Source organism: Empidonax traillii, unplaced genomic scaffold (assembly GCF_003031625.1).
Source record: "Empidonax traillii isolate 1590-97213 ecotype Southwest subspecies unplaced genomic scaffold, ASM303162v1 scaffold34:size3740991, whole genome shotgun sequence".
NCBI lineage: Eukaryota > Metazoa > Chordata > Aves > Passeriformes > Tyrannidae > Empidonax > Empidonax traillii.
Genome location: NW_020955227.1, coordinates 2,986,142 through 3,007,628, shown reverse-complemented (window position 1 = coordinate 3,007,628; position 21,487 = coordinate 2,986,142). Strand labels below are relative to the sequence as shown.

The 21,487-nt window shown below is 47.0% G+C and overlaps 1 protein-coding gene across 1 annotated transcript in view; it reads right to left on the bottom strand.

Moving 5' to 3' along the window:
- The window catches only part of BRINP1 (BMP/retinoic acid inducible neural specific 1), an 89,363-nt gene that overhangs the window by 44,810 nt on the left and 23,066 nt on the right, over positions 1-21,487 (bottom strand). The window contains exon 2 of the mRNA XM_027877864.1: positions 15,637-15,904. Coding sequence (XP_027733665.1) covers positions 15,637-15,854 — 218 coding nt within the window. The 5' untranslated portion in view covers positions 15,855-15,904. The remainder of the gene's footprint in view (positions 1-15,636; positions 15,905-21,487) is intronic.

Here is a 21,487-nt window from a genome sequence, read left to right as displayed (position 1 = left end):
CCCAGGGGAGGTTTGGGTTGGCCATTGGGAAGAAGTTCTTTGCAGAGAGAGTGCTCAGCCCTTGGAATGGGCTGCCCAGGGAGGGGGTGGAGTCCCCGTCCCTGGAGGGGTTTGAGCAGAGCCTGGATGTGGCATCAGTGCCATGGGCTGGGTGACAAGGTGGGGTTGGGTCACAGGTTGGACTCGATGACCTCAGAGGCTTTTTCCAAGCCTGTTGATTCTGTGATACAGCCTCACCATTCCTAGAAACCCTGGGATCTGCAGAGCAGCAAGACACAGTGACTCTGTGAGGCTCCTTCCTACACTGGGATTTTGTATCACACGAACGCCACACTGCAGCTGGTTCTGGGAAGTCTTCTGCCCACACACTAAATAAATTCTGGTGTGGTGCTCTGCTTCTCTATGGAAACCGTACCCTGCTTTTCTCTCCATAGGATTTTTCTCATTTCAGGCTCCATAATAAATTAACGAGAAGATGTTTTCTTTACACCAACCATAGGAGAGACACTTTTCTGTACTCGATTAATCTTTAGTGATCTATATTAAATATTTATCTGAAGAAACGAGGCCTGTATTGCAGCAACATTTTCTATTATGAGACTTTATCATATCAAAAGATATTTTCCTGGCTCTGACTCCTTTTTCTGTACCCAGCCAGAACTTCAGATGGAAGGGCACTCTTTTTTTTTTTTTTCTGCCCCTTTCTCTCCCAGTGACCTTTTCCCTCCATAACAAGCTGCTGATATGTTAGAATTTACTGGGTTATAAACATTTTTTATCGAGTAGGAGGAAGCTGGGTGATTTGGCATCAGCTTTGCTAATAAAACCTGGGGGAGAGGCTGCACTGACACCAATAAAGGCCTGGAAGAAGCTGCAGCCTTCTGGGATGCTGGTCACGGATGACAAGGAGAGGTGGTGAGTGTCAGTCACGTAGCTTTGCTCTGCTGAGGCACTTTTGGAAGGAGTCCAGGTCGCTGGCACGGGAGAGGGAGCTGGGAGGGACCTGGTAAAGGGCTCCTCTGTTCTCTCCCAGCATTTCTGAAATTGTGTGATCTGTCACAAACTGGGATTCCTAAACCATTCTTTTGCTGCCACTGGGAGGTGGAGAGATACTTAAAGCTGAGATAACTATGAAGGGATGAGGATCTTGGTGTTGGACTCAAACACTGGTCCTACAAGAGCACAGAGAACTCGGATCATGGTTTGATCTTGAATAAGTAGATGAATTTTCCTACCTGCGATAAACCTGGCAATGGTTAGAGATAATCAGAATTATGACTGTTTTTACTGAGGTAGTGACAAAAGGAAACCCAGACTCAAGATTCTGCTCTTGGCATCAGGTTCTAAACAACAACACAACAAAATCATGGTCCAAATTCACAAGATCTCACGTCCTAACATATCTCTGCCTCCTGGGAGAGCAGTGCTTTAACTGGTCAATAACTAACTCATTCCCCAAAAGCCTGAATAAATCATCTGATGACTAGATATACACACATTATAAATGTTTAGTTCTGGTAATATATGACTGAGCTGTTATTTTGACAAATAGCTAGTGAATAATATATCTGATGAACTGCATAATATTTTACTAATGATTAATTTATTCATTCGAAACAAACAAACAAAACTCAGCCTTTTCCTCCACTATCCTAAGGAACTCTAAAGAGCTTTGAGATCCCTGGATGAGCTGTGTCTGCTATTCATCCTTTTATCATTGTGCATTTGTAGTGATTTACTACCAGGGATAATAAATTCATGCCTTATGTTATGGATGGCCTCATTTAAGATTGTAGCAGATCCTGTTCAAAAGCCCCAGATTTTGTAATGCCCTCTAAAAACTACAGGAATTTGGCACTTAGGCAGTTAAGTACCCACATAAAATGCTTAAATCCCTTTTTTAATTCTGGGCCAAGCTTATCTGCAAGATCATCTGCTGCTTCTGGAGACAAAGTGGTGTGTTTGGGGATAGTTTCTGTAGGGCCAGTTACTACAGGATAGTTAATATAGGACAGATGTTTGTAAGATTCAGGTGAGGCCCTGGCTGTAGTTTTTCCTTTCCCTTACTCTCAAAAATACAATTCTCATTCAGAAATACATTTTCTGTGAGTTCTCAAAGAAGATAAAGGACTAAAGAGCAGGAGCCCTTCCTCTGAGCTTTCCTGCGAGGGCTGATTGATTACAGATCGGATGCTGCTCCAGCTCCCCTTCCTGAATGAAAAATTGAGAGCTCTTAAAAATTGAATAAAATATGCCATTCTAAGAAGGATTTCCACTGGCATGAGCACAATAGGAGGTAGTAGTGAGCTGCTCAATATTTCTGTGTGCAGGGGCTAATCCTTTACTCCTCAGTCCCTGTGCAGTGTCCCTGTGGCACCTGAGGATAACTCAGCTGTAATTGGTAAGGGCTCCAGTTCTGCGTCTCCAGACAAAGCTTAAATCGTTCCCGTTTGGGAGAGCTCCAGCTTCAGCTGTGGCTGGAGCTGCCCAGGAGAGGATTCCTTTTAGTAGCTACTTTCAGGGCTGCAGAATCTGGCTTTGTTCCATGTTGGAGGAATCTGGAACAGCTTGTAATGTTTTCACTAGGCAAAATTTTGTCAAAATAGCTCATTTCTTAGATCTCCCTCTTTCACCGTAGTCACTGGTGACCGGAGGGGCTGGGACTTCAAAAATGTGTTGAATCTAATTCATCACTACACCACTAACAAAATAAAGCATTTTGACAAAACCTTACTTTGGAGAGAACGTTCTTCTACCTCGCTGAGACAATTTCATTGCACCTAAAATGCAAATACTTTGCCATCCTGTCATTTATTTTCCTCCATCCTTGTAGAACTTCACCAGTTCTGCTCCCTTTTCAGTGCACAATCTCCTCTATTATGAGTGAAAATCATGCTCCAGTGTTGCAAACACTCATAAGGCCCTGACAAAGAGCTGTGATTCTCCTTGACCAGCTTCCAGACAGCAGCTGTGCACGGAGAAATCTTTTCCTTTGCCTGCTCACCCACAACCATGCAGGAGATGGTCACCAGTGGAGCTGATATGTTCAAGGGGAAGATAAAGCACTGTCTCTTTTAAAGACCTGATGCAAATATCTCAGTTCCCTTGGAGTGGAAACAACAAACTTATTTTTATGACTCTTCTGCAGAAGAAAATTAAGCCCTAGTATAGTTGGTAATTATCCTGTAAGCTTATTATATAGTAGCATTCAGCCTCTTGCACAGTCTTGGTTCCTCTTTTGTTCCGTACTGGAAGAGCTGGTAATTTCTTATTGCGGAGTCATTTCACAGGGAAGCATTCTCAGATTTCCTTTAATCTACTGCAGGCCATGCAAGATGCTCCAAACACCTCAGTATCTGTGTGTAGCTCCCACCTTAATGCTCCTGAGTGCACAAGGGTGTTTGTGTGAGGCTCTGTGACCAGCTAAAAGTGTGGTTTGCTCTGCCATCTCCCTTCCTCTCTAGTTTCATGGCTCTCAAATGGAATGAGACAGCCTGAGGAATATGGATGTGGAAGGCAAGCCCACCACTTGATGGTAACAATGGTCATCCCTCTACATCTTTTCACACCAACATCCCTGGTTTTGTGTGTGTGTGTGTAAATATCCCAGGAATATTGTTGTGGCTTCCCCATCCTTGGAAGTGTCCAAGGCCAGGTTGGGCAGGGCTTGGAGCCACCTGGTCTAGTGGAAGGTGTCCCTGCCCATGGAAGGGAGCTGGAACTAGATAATCTTTAATATCCCTTCCAATCCAAATCCCTCTGTGATTCTATAATGAAAAAAGGGCCCCTGGGTGGTGCACATACAACACTGGAACAAGTTGTTTCAACATTCAAAGGCTTTTTTTCTCCTTTCAGATCAATTAAATTAATCTGAAGTCACCAAACAATTAGCAAAACTTCAGTTGTGGCATTGCTGACTTGGCCACAAGTGTCTGTTTGGTGTGTAAGCTCGTGGGAGGATGGAAGGCTCCAGAACGTATTTCTCCCTGGCTTTGCAGTGCCATTGCTCCGTGGCCTCCTGTCCCTGCTTATGCATGCTGACAAGATTTCCTGTTATGAATTGCACCACAAAACTACCTTCAAACTCAAATTTAATAACCTAAGCATTATGAAGATCAATACTATGGCTATTCTCATTCATATGATTAACACTAATATAATTTTGGGAAATATTTATGCCCCAGCAGTGACTGGAGACCTGGTTTAAGAGGAGATCCTCGGCATCTACGCAGAAGAAAAGGCCCTGTTGTCTCCAAACGGGCACTGAAGTGTAATACTCAGTTTCTGAGTCTCCCTGGGTTTGGATATTTTATGTAAGTTAACTAATAGGATGATAAACCATCCTTACAAACCCTACAGCCGCATTGGTAACTGCTTGAAAATCATGAGTCAGGCTCAGAAAAAGAATTAAGAGATTGGTTTTAAAATTCATGAGACTTTTAAAATCTGATAAACTTCATGGGATTTTTTTTTCCTTTTTTTCTTTCTTTTTTTTTTTTCCTTCTGCTTTCTGAGTATGTAGGAGTGGTATTATCAAGTTTTCCTCTGCAATTATGAGGGCCGTAAACTTACTTTAAAAATTTGAGTTGAGACACTTACATAATCACAGGACTCTGAAAGTGTGGGCTTTGAAGAGACATTAAATAGTCTTGAGATACAGTTCATCATGTGACTTGGCAACACTCACCTGCTGCACAGTACAGCACAGATTCCCAAATATCAAATACTCCCAAGAAACAGTTGGGAGTCTTTTATGGGTGGGAGGGGGAATCTGAGACTCTCACAGTCTGTGCATGAATGGGGGGTAAGGGGAGGAAAACAGGGGAAGGAAGACAAAATGTCAATAGTCTGATAGGGACTATTCAGTTGGGTTTAACCAGAAATGAAGATAAAAACCTTCTTGCCTTATTCCCATCTCTCCTGCTTGCTCCTAACCATGCAACACACAGTTCTCCCTGTGTCCCAAGATCTCTGATTAGCCTCACCCCTGGCTGTGAGCCTGCACTCCCCAGGGACAGCCCCAGACATCTGGAGGGGAGTTAAAAGTAATGATCTTTCTGGGGTTGTGCTCAAGAACTGAAAGGTAACACTGAAATGTTTAATGCTGAATACTCAATGGACAGATTTGCCTTTGCTGAGAGGGAGAAAGGGGAGGGAAAGCAAAATGAGGTTGGGCAGGGATGCATGGACAATGAAAACAATTTTCAGGGATGCACAAACAATAAAACACCTTTGATTTCCTGACATAACACTGCTTCTTCCACCTCCAGGTCTCTGTGGGGAGGTTTCCCTCACTGGTCAGTGCATCCTCACCCAAGCTGAATGCCCTGAGTGCTCTGTGATGCTCAGATGCTCAAATCAGTGCTCAAAGCCAGCCCATGCTCCAGCAAACCTGTCAGTCACTACCAGTCCATGAAAACTCTGTTTGCACCTCACAAAGGGGCACTTCTATTGCAGAAGCTACAAGATCACAGTGTGAGGGTACTTCACTTAGTCAGAGTTCAGAGACAGGTCCCAGCTACAATGGGAACAGCTTTCCCGCTGACGTTTGCATGATCCTCACTCATGGGAATGAGATGTTGTTGCAGAAGTACAAGCAGGTTTGACTTGATTGGGAATTCGATGGAATGGTTTCCTCTCCCAGCTGCTCACCCCTCTGCTGAGAGCTGCCTGCACATTAAAGCAGATGTTGGTTGCACTCAGGTCATGTTTCCCAGCTTTCCTTTGCAGCCATAAGGGCCGGAGACTCTTCCCTCCCTCCCTGCACTCATCTCTTAATTAAAGCTTAAATTCTGATGTCGTCACATGACTGTGGGAGCAGGGCCCCAGGCAGGCATTTAGTGCTCTGTGTTGTCAGCAGGACTTTGATTTAGGAGCATCACAGGCCCTTTGGAGGATCCCCTCCCTCTACGCTGGCCCAGCCTGGCCCCGCTCGCAGCTGCTGCTGCCAGACCAGGAGGCTTCCTCCCAAGGCAGGTGCTGGAGCAGGTCAGAGGTTTCCCCACACCACAGAGCACAGGGATGATCTCAGTCCTGTTGGAACAGTGGTTCCAGAGCCAGGCAGCTGTGAGGAATTTGGCAGGGAGGGAGGAAGAGGAGGAGGAAGGGGAGGAGGAGGCAGCTGCCTGCAGCCTACGCTGCAGTGCCTCAGCCCAGACAGCTTTGTGGGTGTAAATACCACCCCTACCCCTCTCCTTTCCTCCCTCTCAGTGTTTCTCACCTGATGGGTTGTATTTAACCAGGAAAAAAATGACTCCCTGGTGAAGGGAACCTCATGGCAGCTTCCCATAAATCCTTCATGGTCACCATGTCAGCGATGGAGGAGGAAGAGCTGCAGGTTTGAAGGGAGCCTGATCACCCCAGACATGGAGCTTCCAGCAAACAGCATCCCTGGTGCACACACCTGGATGCTGCCTCCATCCTCCCTGTGCCCAGGAGCAGAGCAGTCATCACCTGCCCAGGGCTCTCCATAGGGAAGCTGGGGCTGTTCCAGGACGCCTGGGCTCCAGCTCCTTCCCCTGTCCACAGGAACTGCTGGCTGTGCACAGGAATATTTGATTGCACCCTGCCTGGAGGGGAGACTCTGGCACAAAGGGTTGCCCCAAACCCACCTCCCTCCCTGCTACAGGCAAAGCTGATCCCTGGGTTTCTGTGCAGATGTGTCCTTGGGTTCTGTACCTGCTCTGAGCAGCTGAACACAGGAATCCAGCCTGGATGGCTCCGGCTGCCCCGGTGGGACACATCTTGTTCCATTTACAGAGACTGGTGGGTGGCAATCAGCAGAAAAGAAAGGGGGAAAAAATGCTTTCTGGAACCCAAGGGAAACATTAGAGGGATCCAGAAATAGAAAAACCCCTGTAATGGTGGGGAGGGGGTGGGGTCATGCCATCTCCCAGTGCTACTGGTGCCAGAACAAAATTATTCCGTGCATCTAACAGGATGGGTTTTTTTCTTTTTTTAAAAATGTAGCAGCTTCTTTGCTGAAATTAGCATCTCCCTGATTCAAAAACGGAATTGATAATCTGTACACATACAAAAAAAAAAAAAATTTTTTTTTTTTTTTAGAAAGAGAGTAAAATCTTCTCTTTGCCTTGTTAGCCTTTAAAATATGTTCCCAAGCCACTGGACCATAGTCTGCTGCTCTGAAGAGATGGGAGATGAACGTGCAGAGTCATTGCTGTCACAGCGTGCCAGGAGCAGCCCTGCTGGGCACAGTCTCTGCTTGGCATGTGGAGGGGAAAAGATGCCCCACCATGCAAGGTCTCACGGGGGACAGGATGTGGACATCCTTGTCCAAGCCCAGCAGGATGCACATCTCTTTGGGAAGGTTCAGTGACTAAAATATTTCTGTGCTGCTTCTGGAATTCACTGGGAGGACGATCAAAATGTTTCATTAGAGGCTGAGAAAGGGGATTGTTGTGTTGGAGCAGCCCTGCAGAACTGTGCTAGTGCTCAGCCCATCCAGCTCAGAGCTCACCTGGGTTAGCAGGTAGCACAACCAGGCAGGGATCTACCTTTCCAGGCACACAGCTCACATGAGAGCTTCTCCCCAGAGGAACTGGTGTGTCCTGATCACAAGAGCCCTATCAGAACGTGAACTTATCACTGCATTGCTTCTGTGCCGTTCCCCATGGGCTGGTTGAGTTGAGATGTGGGGCTGCCCTTCCCCAGAGCTCGGCCAGATGTTCTGTTCCTGCCTCTCAGCAGATCCAAGCATATCAAAGGCTGGTGCCATTTATCCTTCCTCTTGCCCTGTGTTCTCCAGAATATCAAAGAGAGGGAGAGGTGTGTCCTTCTGTCAAATCCTGCAGCTGCCAGGGATGTTCCCAAGCTCTCACCATCTGAATCCAGACACAGCCAGAGCAGCTGCTCCTCCAGCCCCAACCAGGGCCAAGCTCTGTGTCTGCTCACACACCCCAGGACTCAGCTCTGTACAGCTCAGCCCCAGCCATTCCCTGCCACCCCCTACTTCTGCCTTTATTCTGCTTATGCAAATATATGAAAATCTTCCCATATGCAGGGAGCTGCATTATGCAGGGACTGTAACAACACCAGTCCCTGAACTGCATGAGGAATGAAGGTTGTGGCTGAAGGAGATGCTCTGTGATGGAATTGTCTGGTTTGTACCCATCACTGAATGACTCCTGTTTGCCAAACTGCTGTTAGAGCTGGTGAGACAGGAATGTAAATTGTGGCTCTCTTGTAAAGTTGCATAAACTTGTAGTAATGTCATTTTTAGATTAACATTTACATCGAAGAGAACACTAGAAGGCTTCATTGTTTACATGCACTATGGAAATAGATTCCAATTTTTGGTTTACACACGTTTATTTGCACGGCATTTACGGATTACAAACCGGTGTACATCACCCCTTTACATGCATAATGTAAACTATGGAGATCCTGCATTTTTTTTGCCCTGCAATGCTGCATGGATTTCCCTTGCTCATTCCACACAGAGGCAAGAGCCTCCTTTCATCTCAGCTCCCTCTGTCCTTCAAGTGCTGTGTTGTCTCTCCTAAAAAAGCCCTGCCTCCGTCTGACTGGAAAACATAAAAGTTGATGTCCCCTTTAAACAGATAGCATAAAACCCTAATAGGAAAACCTTGTCAGCAGAGCTTCAGCATGACTAAAAAAGCCCAGGCAAAGATTAAAAAGCCTAACAGTGTCTATCAATTCATCCCAGAGCTAGAGCATCACCTTAATGCTGTTGGAGAAGAACGTTCACGGTGCTTTTTTTTGGATGCTTCAGGCATGCAAACAACTGGAACAGGAGTGAAAACTTGCCAGGATGTGTGTGTGAGAGAGGATCTATGACTGCAGCCGTGTTGTAGAGTTTGTCACAGTCACAGCACCCAGGTCTCAGCACCCAGCTGGGTTTGGAGCAAGCAGAAGCCTTCCCACAGCAGAGCTGCTGCTCCTCTTGGCTATGAATCCCTTGTCCAGCAGTGCTGGGGAAATTATTGCGGGTTTTTTTTTCCTTTTTCCTAAGATGCTAAAAGCTGAACCCAAGGGAAATCAAAGCTGAACCCTGGGGAATTTTAAGATTTCAAAGTCACCGAATGAACATCAAGGACAGTGAGTGGGGTTTTTTCTGTCCTTCCCTATCTCAAGGACTTAAAATCTCCTTGCAAATTCAAGCTGAAGAGCAAACAGCCAAACACAATACACTCAAAAACAATATTATTTGTCTTTTGACATTTTTTAAGTGACACTACTCAACTTTGTGTTTTGAGATGAACTTTCACACCTTAAAAATCTCAACCAAAAAAAAAAAAAGTTTTTGGCTGGATTAATAAAATGAAAACAAACAGCAAACCTTAAGCCTTTCACTGAGCCTGAAATGAAATGTTTACATTTTTTCATTTTACTGAAAAGTTGAACAAACATCCATTTCAGATCAAGCCATTTTTAATGTTATTTTTGTTCCATACAACCAGTGAACCACAAAATCAATTATTTGCACAGCTCTAGTGACCAGTAGATTAAATTCAATGCAATAGAGAGACAGCAAAAGGAGTCAATGATGAGTGGAGAGATGGGAGAAGAAGAATGGACTGAAAAAGGGATGGAAGAGGTTCTAAGAGATCTTGTCTCTGCCAGAACTTAACACAACTATAACATCTTCACAACCACTTGAAAACCTTAATCCACAGTGCTGCTGGAAACAGCCTCACCAGTCGCCTCAGTCCCCTCCCTGAAAAAGGAATGACTGGACATGGCACTCAGTGCTCTGGGCTGGGTGACAAGGTTGGACTTGATGATCTTGGAGGTCTTTTCCAACCTGAATGATTCTGTGATCTGTGATTCTGCTTTAAAACCAGTCACCAAACCCCTCACATTCACTAAGCACACTGGCCAAGGCCCAGTGCCTGATGTGGGAGTTGCTTTTGCTTAGAAATGACAAAAGCTCGTCGTCCTCCCAGGCAGAGCAAGCAGCCACACAGACCCTGGCGCTGCATGTGCAAGGCTGGAAGGGCTGCAAGAGATTCTCCAGCCAATAAATTGGTGAATTTTCCTTGAAGTCAACAGTTTCATGTATTTATCACAGAGAATGTGGCTCATTGTTTTTAATTTGTGGTGCCATAAAACTTCAAAAAATTTTGTGAGGCAGTTTTGTGAGACCAATTTTCTTTTCCTCCCTTTTTATTTTTTTTTTTTCCCTCCAAGGGAAAATTTAAACAGCAGAACAGCATATGCCTCTCTAAGTCTGTTGTAGCCTGTGCTACGTGCCCAGCAAAGATCCTGGCTCTGTGATCCTTCTCTTCCTCTTCACCAGGAGAGTGACATGTTTAGAGAGCACGTAGCCCAGATTTGTGGGTTTTCTAGGACTAAATAAAAATCTCTAGTGTGGCTGAATGCATTCAGCAGTGCAAATGCCTTTATGAGCACGCAGTGGAGTGTCCACTCTGAATTGGAGAAACAGGGAAATCACAGAAATGCTGGTTAGATGGGACCCTGGGGGTCCCTAATCCAACTTCCCACTTGAAGCCGAGCTATCACCGGCTCTTGAGCACATCAGCTCAGGCTTTGTCCAGCCAAGCCTTGAGATGGTATCTCCAGCATGGAGACACCTCTCACCTCTGCACTGAGACCTGTTTATAAAACAATATTTTGAGGGAGGAGGGGGGGAGAATCAGCTTTTTTTTCCCCCAGGCAGCATCCCAAGCAATTTCCAGCCAGCTTGTGCAGTCTGTTACTCCCAACCTTTCCTGTCTCAGGAGCTCCATTTCATTTTTATATGTCCAGAGACATTGTTTTAAGCAATCAGTTTGTCTTGTCCCTCTGCAGGTGGAGGGATGGGGCAGGATTGGCTGGTTTGGTGTCACATCCCCCACCGAGTTTTGAATCTGCTGGTGCATTTTAACCAGACCTGACAGAGGTCTCAGAAGGATTCTGTATTTGCAGGTTTCATGAAATTAGGCAGCCTCTAAATGGTCCCACTGCAGGAGAAGCTGCAAGGGAAGCAGATCTCCTTTTTATACCCCAGGGTTTCCCTGCTCTCTTACACAGAGAGCCAGATTTCCCCGTCTCTACTGTCATTTCAGAAAATGGAATTAAACTCCCACACACGGAAAATCCGCGTTTCTTCTTGCACATGCACATTCCCCTTCCAGCCCCGTGTGATCATCCATTTTATATTGCTCCTGTCCCTTATGTCCAAACGTCTTGCAGCACTTAATTAAGTCTGCCCAGCAATGCAGAGCAGGCAATTGCTGTCATCTCCCATTCTCCAGGGGTGGGAGGGAACCCAGGCAAGGAGAAGTGATTTCACCCACAGCCACACCATGAGCCTGGGGCAAAAATCCACATCCTGCCTGTGTTACCTCCTTGCCCTCTTCCCAGTGTGCTGTGCCCAGCCCCTGTTTTCCTAAAGACCTGGCAGGGTCAGCCTGCCTACTCAGCTGGATGAGCCCATCTCACCTCCTCACTCTTTGCCTCTCATGTCCAACCTCGAACAACAAAGCGCTTTTTTTATTTTTTTTTTTTTCCTCAAAAAGATTTGTTTTTCCAGAACTGGCCTCAACTGAGCAGCATCATTAGTGAAATGCCTGTATCAGTGCATCTGCCTGGCTGTTTGCATCAGGTATTCCAGTGCTCAGCCCACTGTTTTCTTTGCTTTGCCTTGTAGCTAAATAATCACTTTCTGAGAGAAGAGAAAAAGGACAACACTACAATATACTTCAAAGCAGTGGGCTGAAGCTGTTAACTGTTCTGTGGTAACAGGAATGTTTTCTGTCCTGAGCAGGACCCAGTCCCAAAGCCAAGCTGAGCTTCATCTGTTTTCCAGCCTTCCTGCAGTACCTCGTACCCAAGGCTCTCATGACTAGGAACAACAACAAGGATAGTGATAATGAATATTCAGACATCCCACAAACCACTCTCAGCATCTGCCATCCTATCTGCATTAGCATCAGTGTGCACAGATAATGATCAAAGCAGCATTATCCTGCCAGAGGCCCCCCTAAGCCACCCTTATTAGTATGAATCGATGCTGATTAATGTGCTTCCTTAATGCAATTGTATCTACTCCTACTGTTCATGATTTAATAGAAAACATCTCCCCCTTTGCTTGCCTTCCTCCAAATACCACATGCAAGGTGCAAACCTTGACTGAGGGGACCAGGAAAATCAGTGGTCCAAGTCTGGCAAAAAAGACACCTAAAGTCTGCTAGAATGAAACACACATGAGGAGGAAACAAGCCTTTGGAGATTGTAGCAGTGAACTATTTTTCGTGCTAGGATGGTAGATCTGAATCCAGGCATCTCATGAAAGACAGAAGCAGCTATGAGGTTCTACAGCAATTCTGCTTATGCAGCATATATAAAACAGCCCTGATAACTGCAGCAGGCTCTGTGCTTGCTGCTGACACACTCCTGGACTTCAGCAGTGATGGAAGGAGGAGTGTTGCACAGTTTAGTTTGGTGTTTTTAACATCACTTGTAAATGGGAGGAAACGCTACATTTTGCCTTGTGCTGCTCTGAGCACTGACAGTGGCTTTGTCTCGGGGTTTCCAGTGTCAGTGACACAGCCCTGATGCACTGTGTCCGTGTTCCTGCACAGCAGGACACTGGGCAAATCACCCCTGAACAGCTGACAGTGTTTCAATTAGGGATGGGGGAGGCCTTTCCAAACCTGTGGTCACTGTGGCTTTTTTGGGGTCTGCTATGGGTCTTAGGAGAGGAGCAGTGGTCAGGTGAAACCTCACTCAACAAAACCACAAGTGCCCCGAGGAACTGCTTGACTGAGGAGCACAGAACAAACCAGCTGACCAGAAAACATATGGGGGAAAAGGAGCACTGAAAGAGAAGATTGCACAGAAAATTCCCCTGCTCCACATCAGCTGCTTTTCCAAGGAAAGGAGTGATATCCTTAATGTAGAATATGTGCCTCCCTTGGGCTAGTCTAGTGCAAAGAGCAATTGAGAGACATCATTTGGTAGGAAAGAGGCTTCTGTGTTGGAATTAAACAGTTGACAAAATCCCAACAGCTTTACAGATTCTTGGAGTCAATTTAAGGAGCCCACAAAATGAGATTTTACCCCTGTGGGTTTCAGTAAAACGATATGTTCTGGGGGGTGTGCACAGTCCAGCTTTCAGCTGCTAGGACTGACTGTGGCTCCACTAATTCCCCACAGCAAGACTGATTTTGAGACTCCTTCAAAAATACATGGGCTCAGTTTTTAAGTTCTGTCAACAGGGACAAATATTAAAAACAGCCAGCCCTCCAACACCCAGCCAGACTCCTACCTGATGGCTCCATGTGCTCTGCTGAAGCCCCCAGGGCTTTCCCCTCCTCCTCAGGTGACCACACTGGGAGCAAATCAGTCCCAGAGAGTGTTTTTCTAAAGTGCTCAGCTCCCAGCAGCTCCAACCAGGACACACATGGCTGGAGTTCCCCAATCCCCTCAGCTCAGTGAGTGGCATTTGGCCATGAGATGTCCCAAGGTGCCCTTGCAGTCTTCCCCCTGCCTCTCGAAACTCTTTCCCTAACAATTTCCACTGGACTTTGTCTCGTCTCCAGTTTCTTTTGTGAGCAATGACTTCTCCAGGCTTGTCACCACCTGTGAGACCCTTCCCAGACTCCTCCCATGCACACAGAATGCTGCTGCCTATTTTCTCCCATGGTGGAAGGAGGATGTTGTGTCCTCCCCATGACACAAATGTCTTTCCTAAGCGCTACAGCAATATCCAGCCGAAATAGAGAAAAAGCAGATCCCTTTCCACTTCCCATGGGTAAAGTTCATCCTGAACTGAGATAAGGCTTCAAATTCTTAGCAGTCTCCTATAAATCAAAAGGGAATTTGTTCCTCACCCCCTAACAGATAAAACTAGAAATCACAGGCTTCACATGCAGACAATTTTTAGCTCCTTTATAAAAGTGGAGGTGGCAGAGCTGTGACACAGACTGCCTGCTCTGGGTGTGAATTCCCCATCACAGGAAACCTTCCAGGTTACACACGACCCTCTGTCAGATGTGACACAGGTATGGCTGAGTCTGCCTTGGGGAAGAGGCATGGAGTAAATGACCTCTCAAGGTCCTTCCCGACCCGTTTCTCCATGATTCTTAGAGACAGGATCCCAGGCTTGATGGATCTCTGGCCTGACCCGCAGTGACAGTCCGTGGACGTGTCTGAACAGATCCATCGTGCGGGTTTCCCTCCCAGCCCATCCCTGCAGAGTGCTGTGCTGGCAGCCCGGGCTGCACAGCTCTTTAGCAAAGGGCAGAGCTGCTGCCAGGGGCACTGATCAGGGCAGGGCTTTGGTCACAGTGTCTGTTGTCAGGCAGGGCAGGGGGTGAGCTGGGGAGAGCCAGGGCCAGGCAGAAAGGCTTTGCAAAAACAGGCGAGTTTTCTCTGCCTGCTCTGTGCGAGCAAAGACCTCACTGTTAAAACCTCACTAGTGGAAGCGTGGCAGCAGAATTTCGAGGTTTGGGGGTTGTCTTCCCCCTGAGCTGTTTTGACTGAGGACAAGCCAGGACAATATTTTCACCCTGTGCTAACCTCCCCGTGCTGCTGCAAGGGGAGGGAGGTGCTGCACTCCCTGGAGGCCACTCCCAGGAGCAACTCATTTTTCTTCCCCACACATAGCTGATGCCTTGCATGTCTCTATTACCCTGCAAGTGGCTTTGGGCTCCCTGCCCATGAGAGGACACTGCCTGCACACACGTGGACCCCTGCTCCCCCATCCCCAGCCATCCCGTGTCTCCGTGTGCCAACAGGCTATTCACTGGTGCTTCCCTGCCTACTGCTTTGCATGGCTGTGTTTGCAAGTGTCTTTCTGAAGCACAACAGGACTATATAATTATGTAAATGCACACATGTCTCTGAGAGTTTTGCAGTCTCTTTGGGTTTTAGCACAAATCTCCTGACACTTGCTGGCTTATTCCCCTTCACTCCAAAGCACTTGCTGCCTTAATGGGAGGTTCATGTGAGCACCCCGGCCTTTCATGTTAAAATGAAGAGAAAAAAGTGTGTTTCTGGATAGCACAGCTGGCAAGAAGAGCTTGAAACAAGCAGCAGCAAAGGCTTCAAAACCTAGAAGGCAAAGGAAAATCCAAATTCTGCCTGTTCTCTTTAGTTTTTTAAAGCAAGATCACAGTTCTGTGAGCAAGTCCAACACATATGGAGAGATAATCTGCAAAGGTCTCCGCTAGGCAGCAAACAGGTAAGGCTCATGCACATCAGTGTGAGAGCTGTCACACTGATGTGTGTTGTGACATCTTTATGCCCATGAGAACCTGCAGCTATTGGCAGTTCACAAGTATGAGTTTGGGCTGTCCAGAGCTTCACTGATTTGAAAAACCTGCTCGTGAACCTGCCTGTGAACTGTCTGTCACCGCAAATGAAGAACACCCACACCCTTAGTCCCTTTTTATCTCCATCTACTCTCTGCACATTGCCATGACACTGCAGCGCTTTCATCTCACTATCAGAGCACCACATCCCAGCCTTTGAAGCGATTTGCTCTGCCAGCTGAGGACCATGGAGAACCAAGGGAGCGTTTCCAGGTGGAAACGGGGATGATGATGCATCTCCCGTGGACCACGAGCCTGGAGCCCGCAGGAACTGGCTGAGTTCCCACCACCAAACAACTTCTCCAAGCCACAGGCGGGGCGAGGGGAACCGACATACCTGTATATTTTATATCTGGTTGTAAATCCTTGACGATGTCTTTCCACAAAGGATAAGTAGCTCCGTGAGTGGTGGAAAGGCCCCCTGTCTGAAATAAGCCAATCAAACTCCTTGGAGACATGTTGGTTGGTAGCAGCTGGGTCCTGGTGGGAGGGCTGTACGAGTATATGGTCCCATATAAACAGGAGGTAGAGGAACTCAACAAGCCTCCAGTTCATGCTTTTCTGTCTGCCTTTTTCCTCTCATTCTTGCTCCATTCTGTGGAGTCCTGTTGAAAATAGAGAGGGAATAGGAGGAAGGAGAGAGAGAGAGAGAGAAATGGAGGGGAGGAGAGGGAGGAGGGAGAGAAAGAGAGAGTTTAAAAATGGGAATTGCTTTGATCCTTTGACAACCGTCTCTCAGGGTGCAAATTGACAGGAAAAATCTAGTTTTAAAAGCCTTCGGTTTGCCTGTGTTACAGCTTAGAGTATTTGGCAGTGTTTTATTCATGTGCCTAAGTGGTGCCTTTAACCTCCTGAGCATATATCACCTTTGAAATAACCAGGTCCTGACCTGAGCCATCCTCACCCCAGCTTCTCCATCATTTCCCTCGTGAAGTTCTCTGCAGTGCTGCAAAGGCGAGTGAAGGCCGGGCACAGGAGGTGGCTGCACCCCAGGCTACAATTACCCCTTTATTGTCCCTTTAATGCTGTGCCAGAGAAACGTGTCTTCTGCTTTCATGTCTCTCTGATGATCTGTAATCCATACTCTGTGCAACCTGAGCAATCTATAAAGACCCGGCTCTCACTTTAAAGCGTTGCCAAAAAAAGAAATAAAACAAAATAATCACCCAGGCTCCGGTGAGGAGCACACACGGACACACAGACACACACACACACAGAGACACGCACACAACCATGAAATCCTGCCAAACTTTGACAGATAAAAATGTCCTCAACCTGCTTTCCTGCCTGGGTTTGGGGAGGTGTGTGTCTGGTGGAGGGGGACGGGGTCTGTTGCTGTTTCAGTTATGGTAGGACCTCCAGGCTCTTCCCAAGATCAAGGTTCTGCAGGGTGACGTATTTAACATGCATATTCAGCGTAGGAGGTTTACTAGGGACCTTCAGGGGATGCTCCACACCACCTGGAGCAGGGCACGCTGTCGCTGCCGTGGTGGGAGAGCGGCTGTCCCACCGCACCCCCCCGGCACAGCGCGGTCGAGGACAGCCCTGCCACGAGCCAGCTCCTCTCCCTGACGAGTGACAAGACATATGATGAGTGGGAAGGGAAGCAGAGGGGTGAGGTGCCTTGCCAAAGGTTACTCAGCACGCCATGGATACAGCTGGAAGAGAGCCCTGGTCTCCTGACTCCCATTTCCAGCGTTAGATCATCCGCCCCCGCAGTCAGGCTGTTGGCGCGATGCCCTTCTCCAAACAAAGCCACGTGCTCCCTTGGGGGCAGGTGAGGGCCTTGTTTAGCACCCTGCACACAGTGTGGATCCCCTCACTTTCTTCTGAACCACAAGCTGCTGGGTTGTGCTCCTCTTCACTGGGAGCTGCTCAGAAAAATCCCTCTCTCCACGCTCAGGACCAGTTCTTCCTCCTGCCCCCCCCTCTCCTGTCCTTGTGATTTGTGGAGGATGTGTCAACATGGTGTTCACACCTGGGCAGGCAGAGTGATCCCCCACTCTAGGAGCTCAAATCTCAAGCCAAAAGTTTCCCCCCTGGTCAGGTGATACCCACCTATTTCTGTAAAATACAGTGTAGAGCGACTGCAGCTACTTTTTAAAGCAGGAGAAAGGCTATGCAGAGCTCTGCCACAGTGAGATTTAGTGTCAGGCTTATTTATAGATCTCCAGAAACCCTTCTGAGTCCACCATAAGCACTCCAAAAGTTTGCAATTCCCAGAGAGGAAAGGTTTTGCTAAGAGTGTAGGAGAGGCCAAACTGAGGTGTGCCAGAGGTGCCACACACATTCACACCTTGGCTGGTGTGAGCAGCAGAGCACAGACCAGAGGCCATCAGCATTTCTGGTTGGCTTGAACCATCTCCCATGCTCCAGGAATTCTCACCAAGAGCACAGAAAAGCTTCAGCCCACGGCAGTGAGTGTGCAAGTCTACTGTGCAGGGGGATTGAAGCCCTGAGTGTGCCGGGGAGCACCAGAGCCAAGTGTGAGCCGGGGTGTGTGGGAGCCTGCACGTGTGCACAGCATGTGTCAGCGGAGCTGCAGTGAGCTCAGCAGCACTTGACAAGGCAGAGTTGTGTAAGTCTGGTTAAAAATGACACTCAGCTGTTGCGTTACAGGGAGAAATGAGAGAAAATTAAGCACGAGCAAGTCAATGAATGTTCGGTTTTTCTGTTGGCCACGTGTGAACTTCTTTCGAATTGCAAGGGGAGTATTACTGTTATTAAACCTGGTGGGACCTGCAGCTCCTGGCTGAGGAGGTTGTTCCTGTTCTGGAGACATGCATTTAACGTCAGCCTTCACCACTGGCTCCTGCTTCACTCATACAGAGGGCAGTTCTCGGTGCTTTAGTCCCTCACCTCACACAAATGACTGGTTCAAGTTTACCTTTAAAATCAGGGGGTTGGGGAGTTTCCAGCCCCACACTGAGGGGATCAGAGCATATTCCAAGTGGGCTATAGTACACCTCTGCTTCCACTCACAGCAGTCATGAGCCTGAGGTGATTACTGGGACATTCTCCCAGCTGCGTCCCACTCTCAGGATTTCCAAATTCCAGTTCAGCAGTTTCTACTGGCTCTCCACTCACTGCTCTTGTCCCACCACTGTGGGATGCAGCTGCCAGCTCAGCAGATTTGCCCTTAGCAGGATATGCCATCACTGCTGATAACGATCAGGTGTTCTGCACATGTTGTCCAAGCTGGCTTGGTTGTCTGTTCATTAAAGTCATCCATAACTACTTCCCTCATCAGCCAGCCTGGATCAGTTTTCCTTTAAATATTTCACTTTCTATCGAATTCCTATTGCAAAGAGAGGCTGGGAGCTCTTACACACCAAGGTGGAGTGACAGCCCCCTTCCAGCTCCCAGTACAGTGCAAGTGAGAACTAAAATATGAGAAGACCCAAACAAAATGCATTTCAGAGAAATCCCAGTGTGTCCTCCCACATGAGAACATGGGGAAATACATTGGGGAAATATTGGCTTGTGAAAGGAAGGAGATATTCCCTAATTTCCCACACATACCATCTTCATCCTCCCCTTCCTTTCCTTCAGGCCACAGTCAGAGTCAGGATGATTAGGGTTGTGATGGCTCATCACCAAGAGGTAAAACATGGGGAGAACATGCCTTGAGACCACTGTAAGAAATGGCCACATCTCCGGTCTGGAAGCTGGATCAGTGCTGAGAGCAGGGAATGGTGCCTGAGGCAATGGAGGATGGTAGAGCACAACTGGGTCTAGACTGCTATCACACCATCAACTTTAATTTTTTAGTAGTATCTTTTTCCCCCCTGTAGCTGCTGTAGAGATGTTGTTTCACATTAAAGATTAATACACTCCACAGGGCTGGTCCCCATGGAAGCTATAAAGCTCACTAAAGTGGGATTATTTTGTGTCTAAGGCAATATTGTGAGGTGCATTCAATCTAACTTCTAACAAGCTTGAATCTGAAATTAATTTGTCAGGTGTCTTATGGGGCTCCACTGATGTGAGATATGTTCTGGGGATTTGGCAAAAGGGAAAAGGGAAGAAGCAGGGACGTGATGTCTCCAAGTCTATAAACCTTGGGTTGGAGATCCAACGCTAACCAAAAGCTAAACCTGGCACAGAAGGCACCTCAGCACTAAAGGGGAGGCTTGGGGGAGTCAGACACTGAGTTTTGATCCAAGAATCCAGTGTTGTGCTCAATTCTGCCCCAGACACCAGGACCTTGGTCAGTGCCCTTGAATGCTTTTTTTTTTTTGGCCTCACTTTCCAATTGCCAACGTGGAGTCACAGCAGTGTTTGTGTGGCTACTTGGACCACGAACTTGTTGGAGAGGCCAGAATCTGGTTGTAGCATCTACCAGAATGCAAATCTGCTGTCCATACGACTCACCAGGTGTTTCTGTCCTATAAGTAAGGAAGAACAACCATCTCAGCCAGCTTTGTAACGCGGCAGTTGAAAAAATCCAAGCTGAAAAGCTCCCTTTCCACTCAGGAGCAGCACAGAGCAGTGCAGTGAGCTGGGTCCTTCTGGTTCATGTCAACAAACACCATCATGCAAATGTCACATCTGTTAACAAACATGATCAGTGGGTGAGCTAGAACATGGGCTACAGTTCATGGTAAATAAGTGGTGGGAGAAGAAAATGTTCCATGTGCTGGTTCTGAGTCACATTCCAGTCATTTTCCAGCATCGTCCATCCCTCAGTGCAAATGGAGATTCCTGTTACAACCCCTGGTAGTTTATTAGGTGGTTTAAGGTGGCCTTTCTCTAATAGAAATTTAGTCTGAAGCATTAAATGTTCCTTATCTTATGAGTCTTCAGGGTTCTTGGAGGAAAAATAGGCAAGTACTTTCTGTAAAGTGCAAGTTGTATTTGAATGTACACTTAATTTCATCGTGATTGATATCTGTGTGTTAATTATATTCTATTTTCGGCAATACCTTTGCTGTCACAAGGCAGTGCCTTTTATCCAAGGAGTTCAAATTGAATTAGAGACATTAATTAAAGCTCTCAGCACTCTAGTAAGGCAGGCAAGTGCTGTTACTCCCATTGTTTCTTGAAATAAGAAGAAAAGAATAGAGCTGGGTGTCTACTTAGCCACTTAAAAGGTAATTTTTATACAGTGGGATAGCTGAGAATGATAGATTTTGTACAAAACAGTATTGCAAGGTCTGTTTCATATGAGAGAGGCTGTGCAACCCCAGCTCCCTCTACAAATGGGCAGACAGGATACAAGTGCTCTGACTCTCCTTTGCTTGCTGTGAACACTCCACTCCTCCTCTGCCTCCTGGGATTTTCTACCTTTCTCCCAACCTCTCCTCACCTTTCATTTATCCCTTCTATTAGACTCAAACTGATCTTGCACACATCCCTCCTGTTTTCCCCCGTGCTTGTTGTTGGGAACTATTTCCATCAGAAATGCAGATTCAGGAAAGAGAAATTACTGAACACACTATTTGCAGTGAAGAAATAAGTCCCCTATCTCTTTAAGCTTCATGCACCAATAATTCTTCCTTGTGTCCCACATTTGGTTCTTGGCAGGTTGGAAGAGGTTTCTGCCTGCTGCCATTTACCAGAGGGAGGAGGCTAACAATTGCTATTTGTATCTGAAACACTTCTGTTCTGCAGCAACTTCACACAGTGCTTTAGGATGCTGATAAATTAGTAAGAGGCTGAAGTGTCAGGGGAGAGATGAAACAGCTTATGTTAGTTTAGAGCTCGACCCTGTAAAGTGACGAATGTCTGACCTCATTTCAGCAAACAGCTTAAGTGTACCCTTAATTTTAAGTAGGGATAAGCTCCCCTGGATTTTATTCAGCCATCCCTGCTTTGAGTTAACTGAGCCCTCACATTCCTGCTGGACAGGTAACTACTGCCCTACACCTTTAGGATTTAACTTGGGGGAGGTGCAACTGGAGCAACAACATTTATGTCCTGCCTCGAATTCAGAGGTGGCCCATGGAAGTGCTGGAAGGCACCAACCATGGAGCAGCTCTGCTTGTCCTTTGGAAACCCCATTCAGCAATCCAACCAAGCTGGGGACACCTTTTCTGTCAGAGCCAGAGGAAAAGAGGGAACACGGATGGAAAGGGATGGGGAAGCCAATCCGTCGGGGTTTGTTAAGTCGTAGGAACTGCTGTGGATAAACCTGAGCTCTGGGAAAACAGAGTTTGGGCACTTCTGACCTAGATGTCTTTATAGCT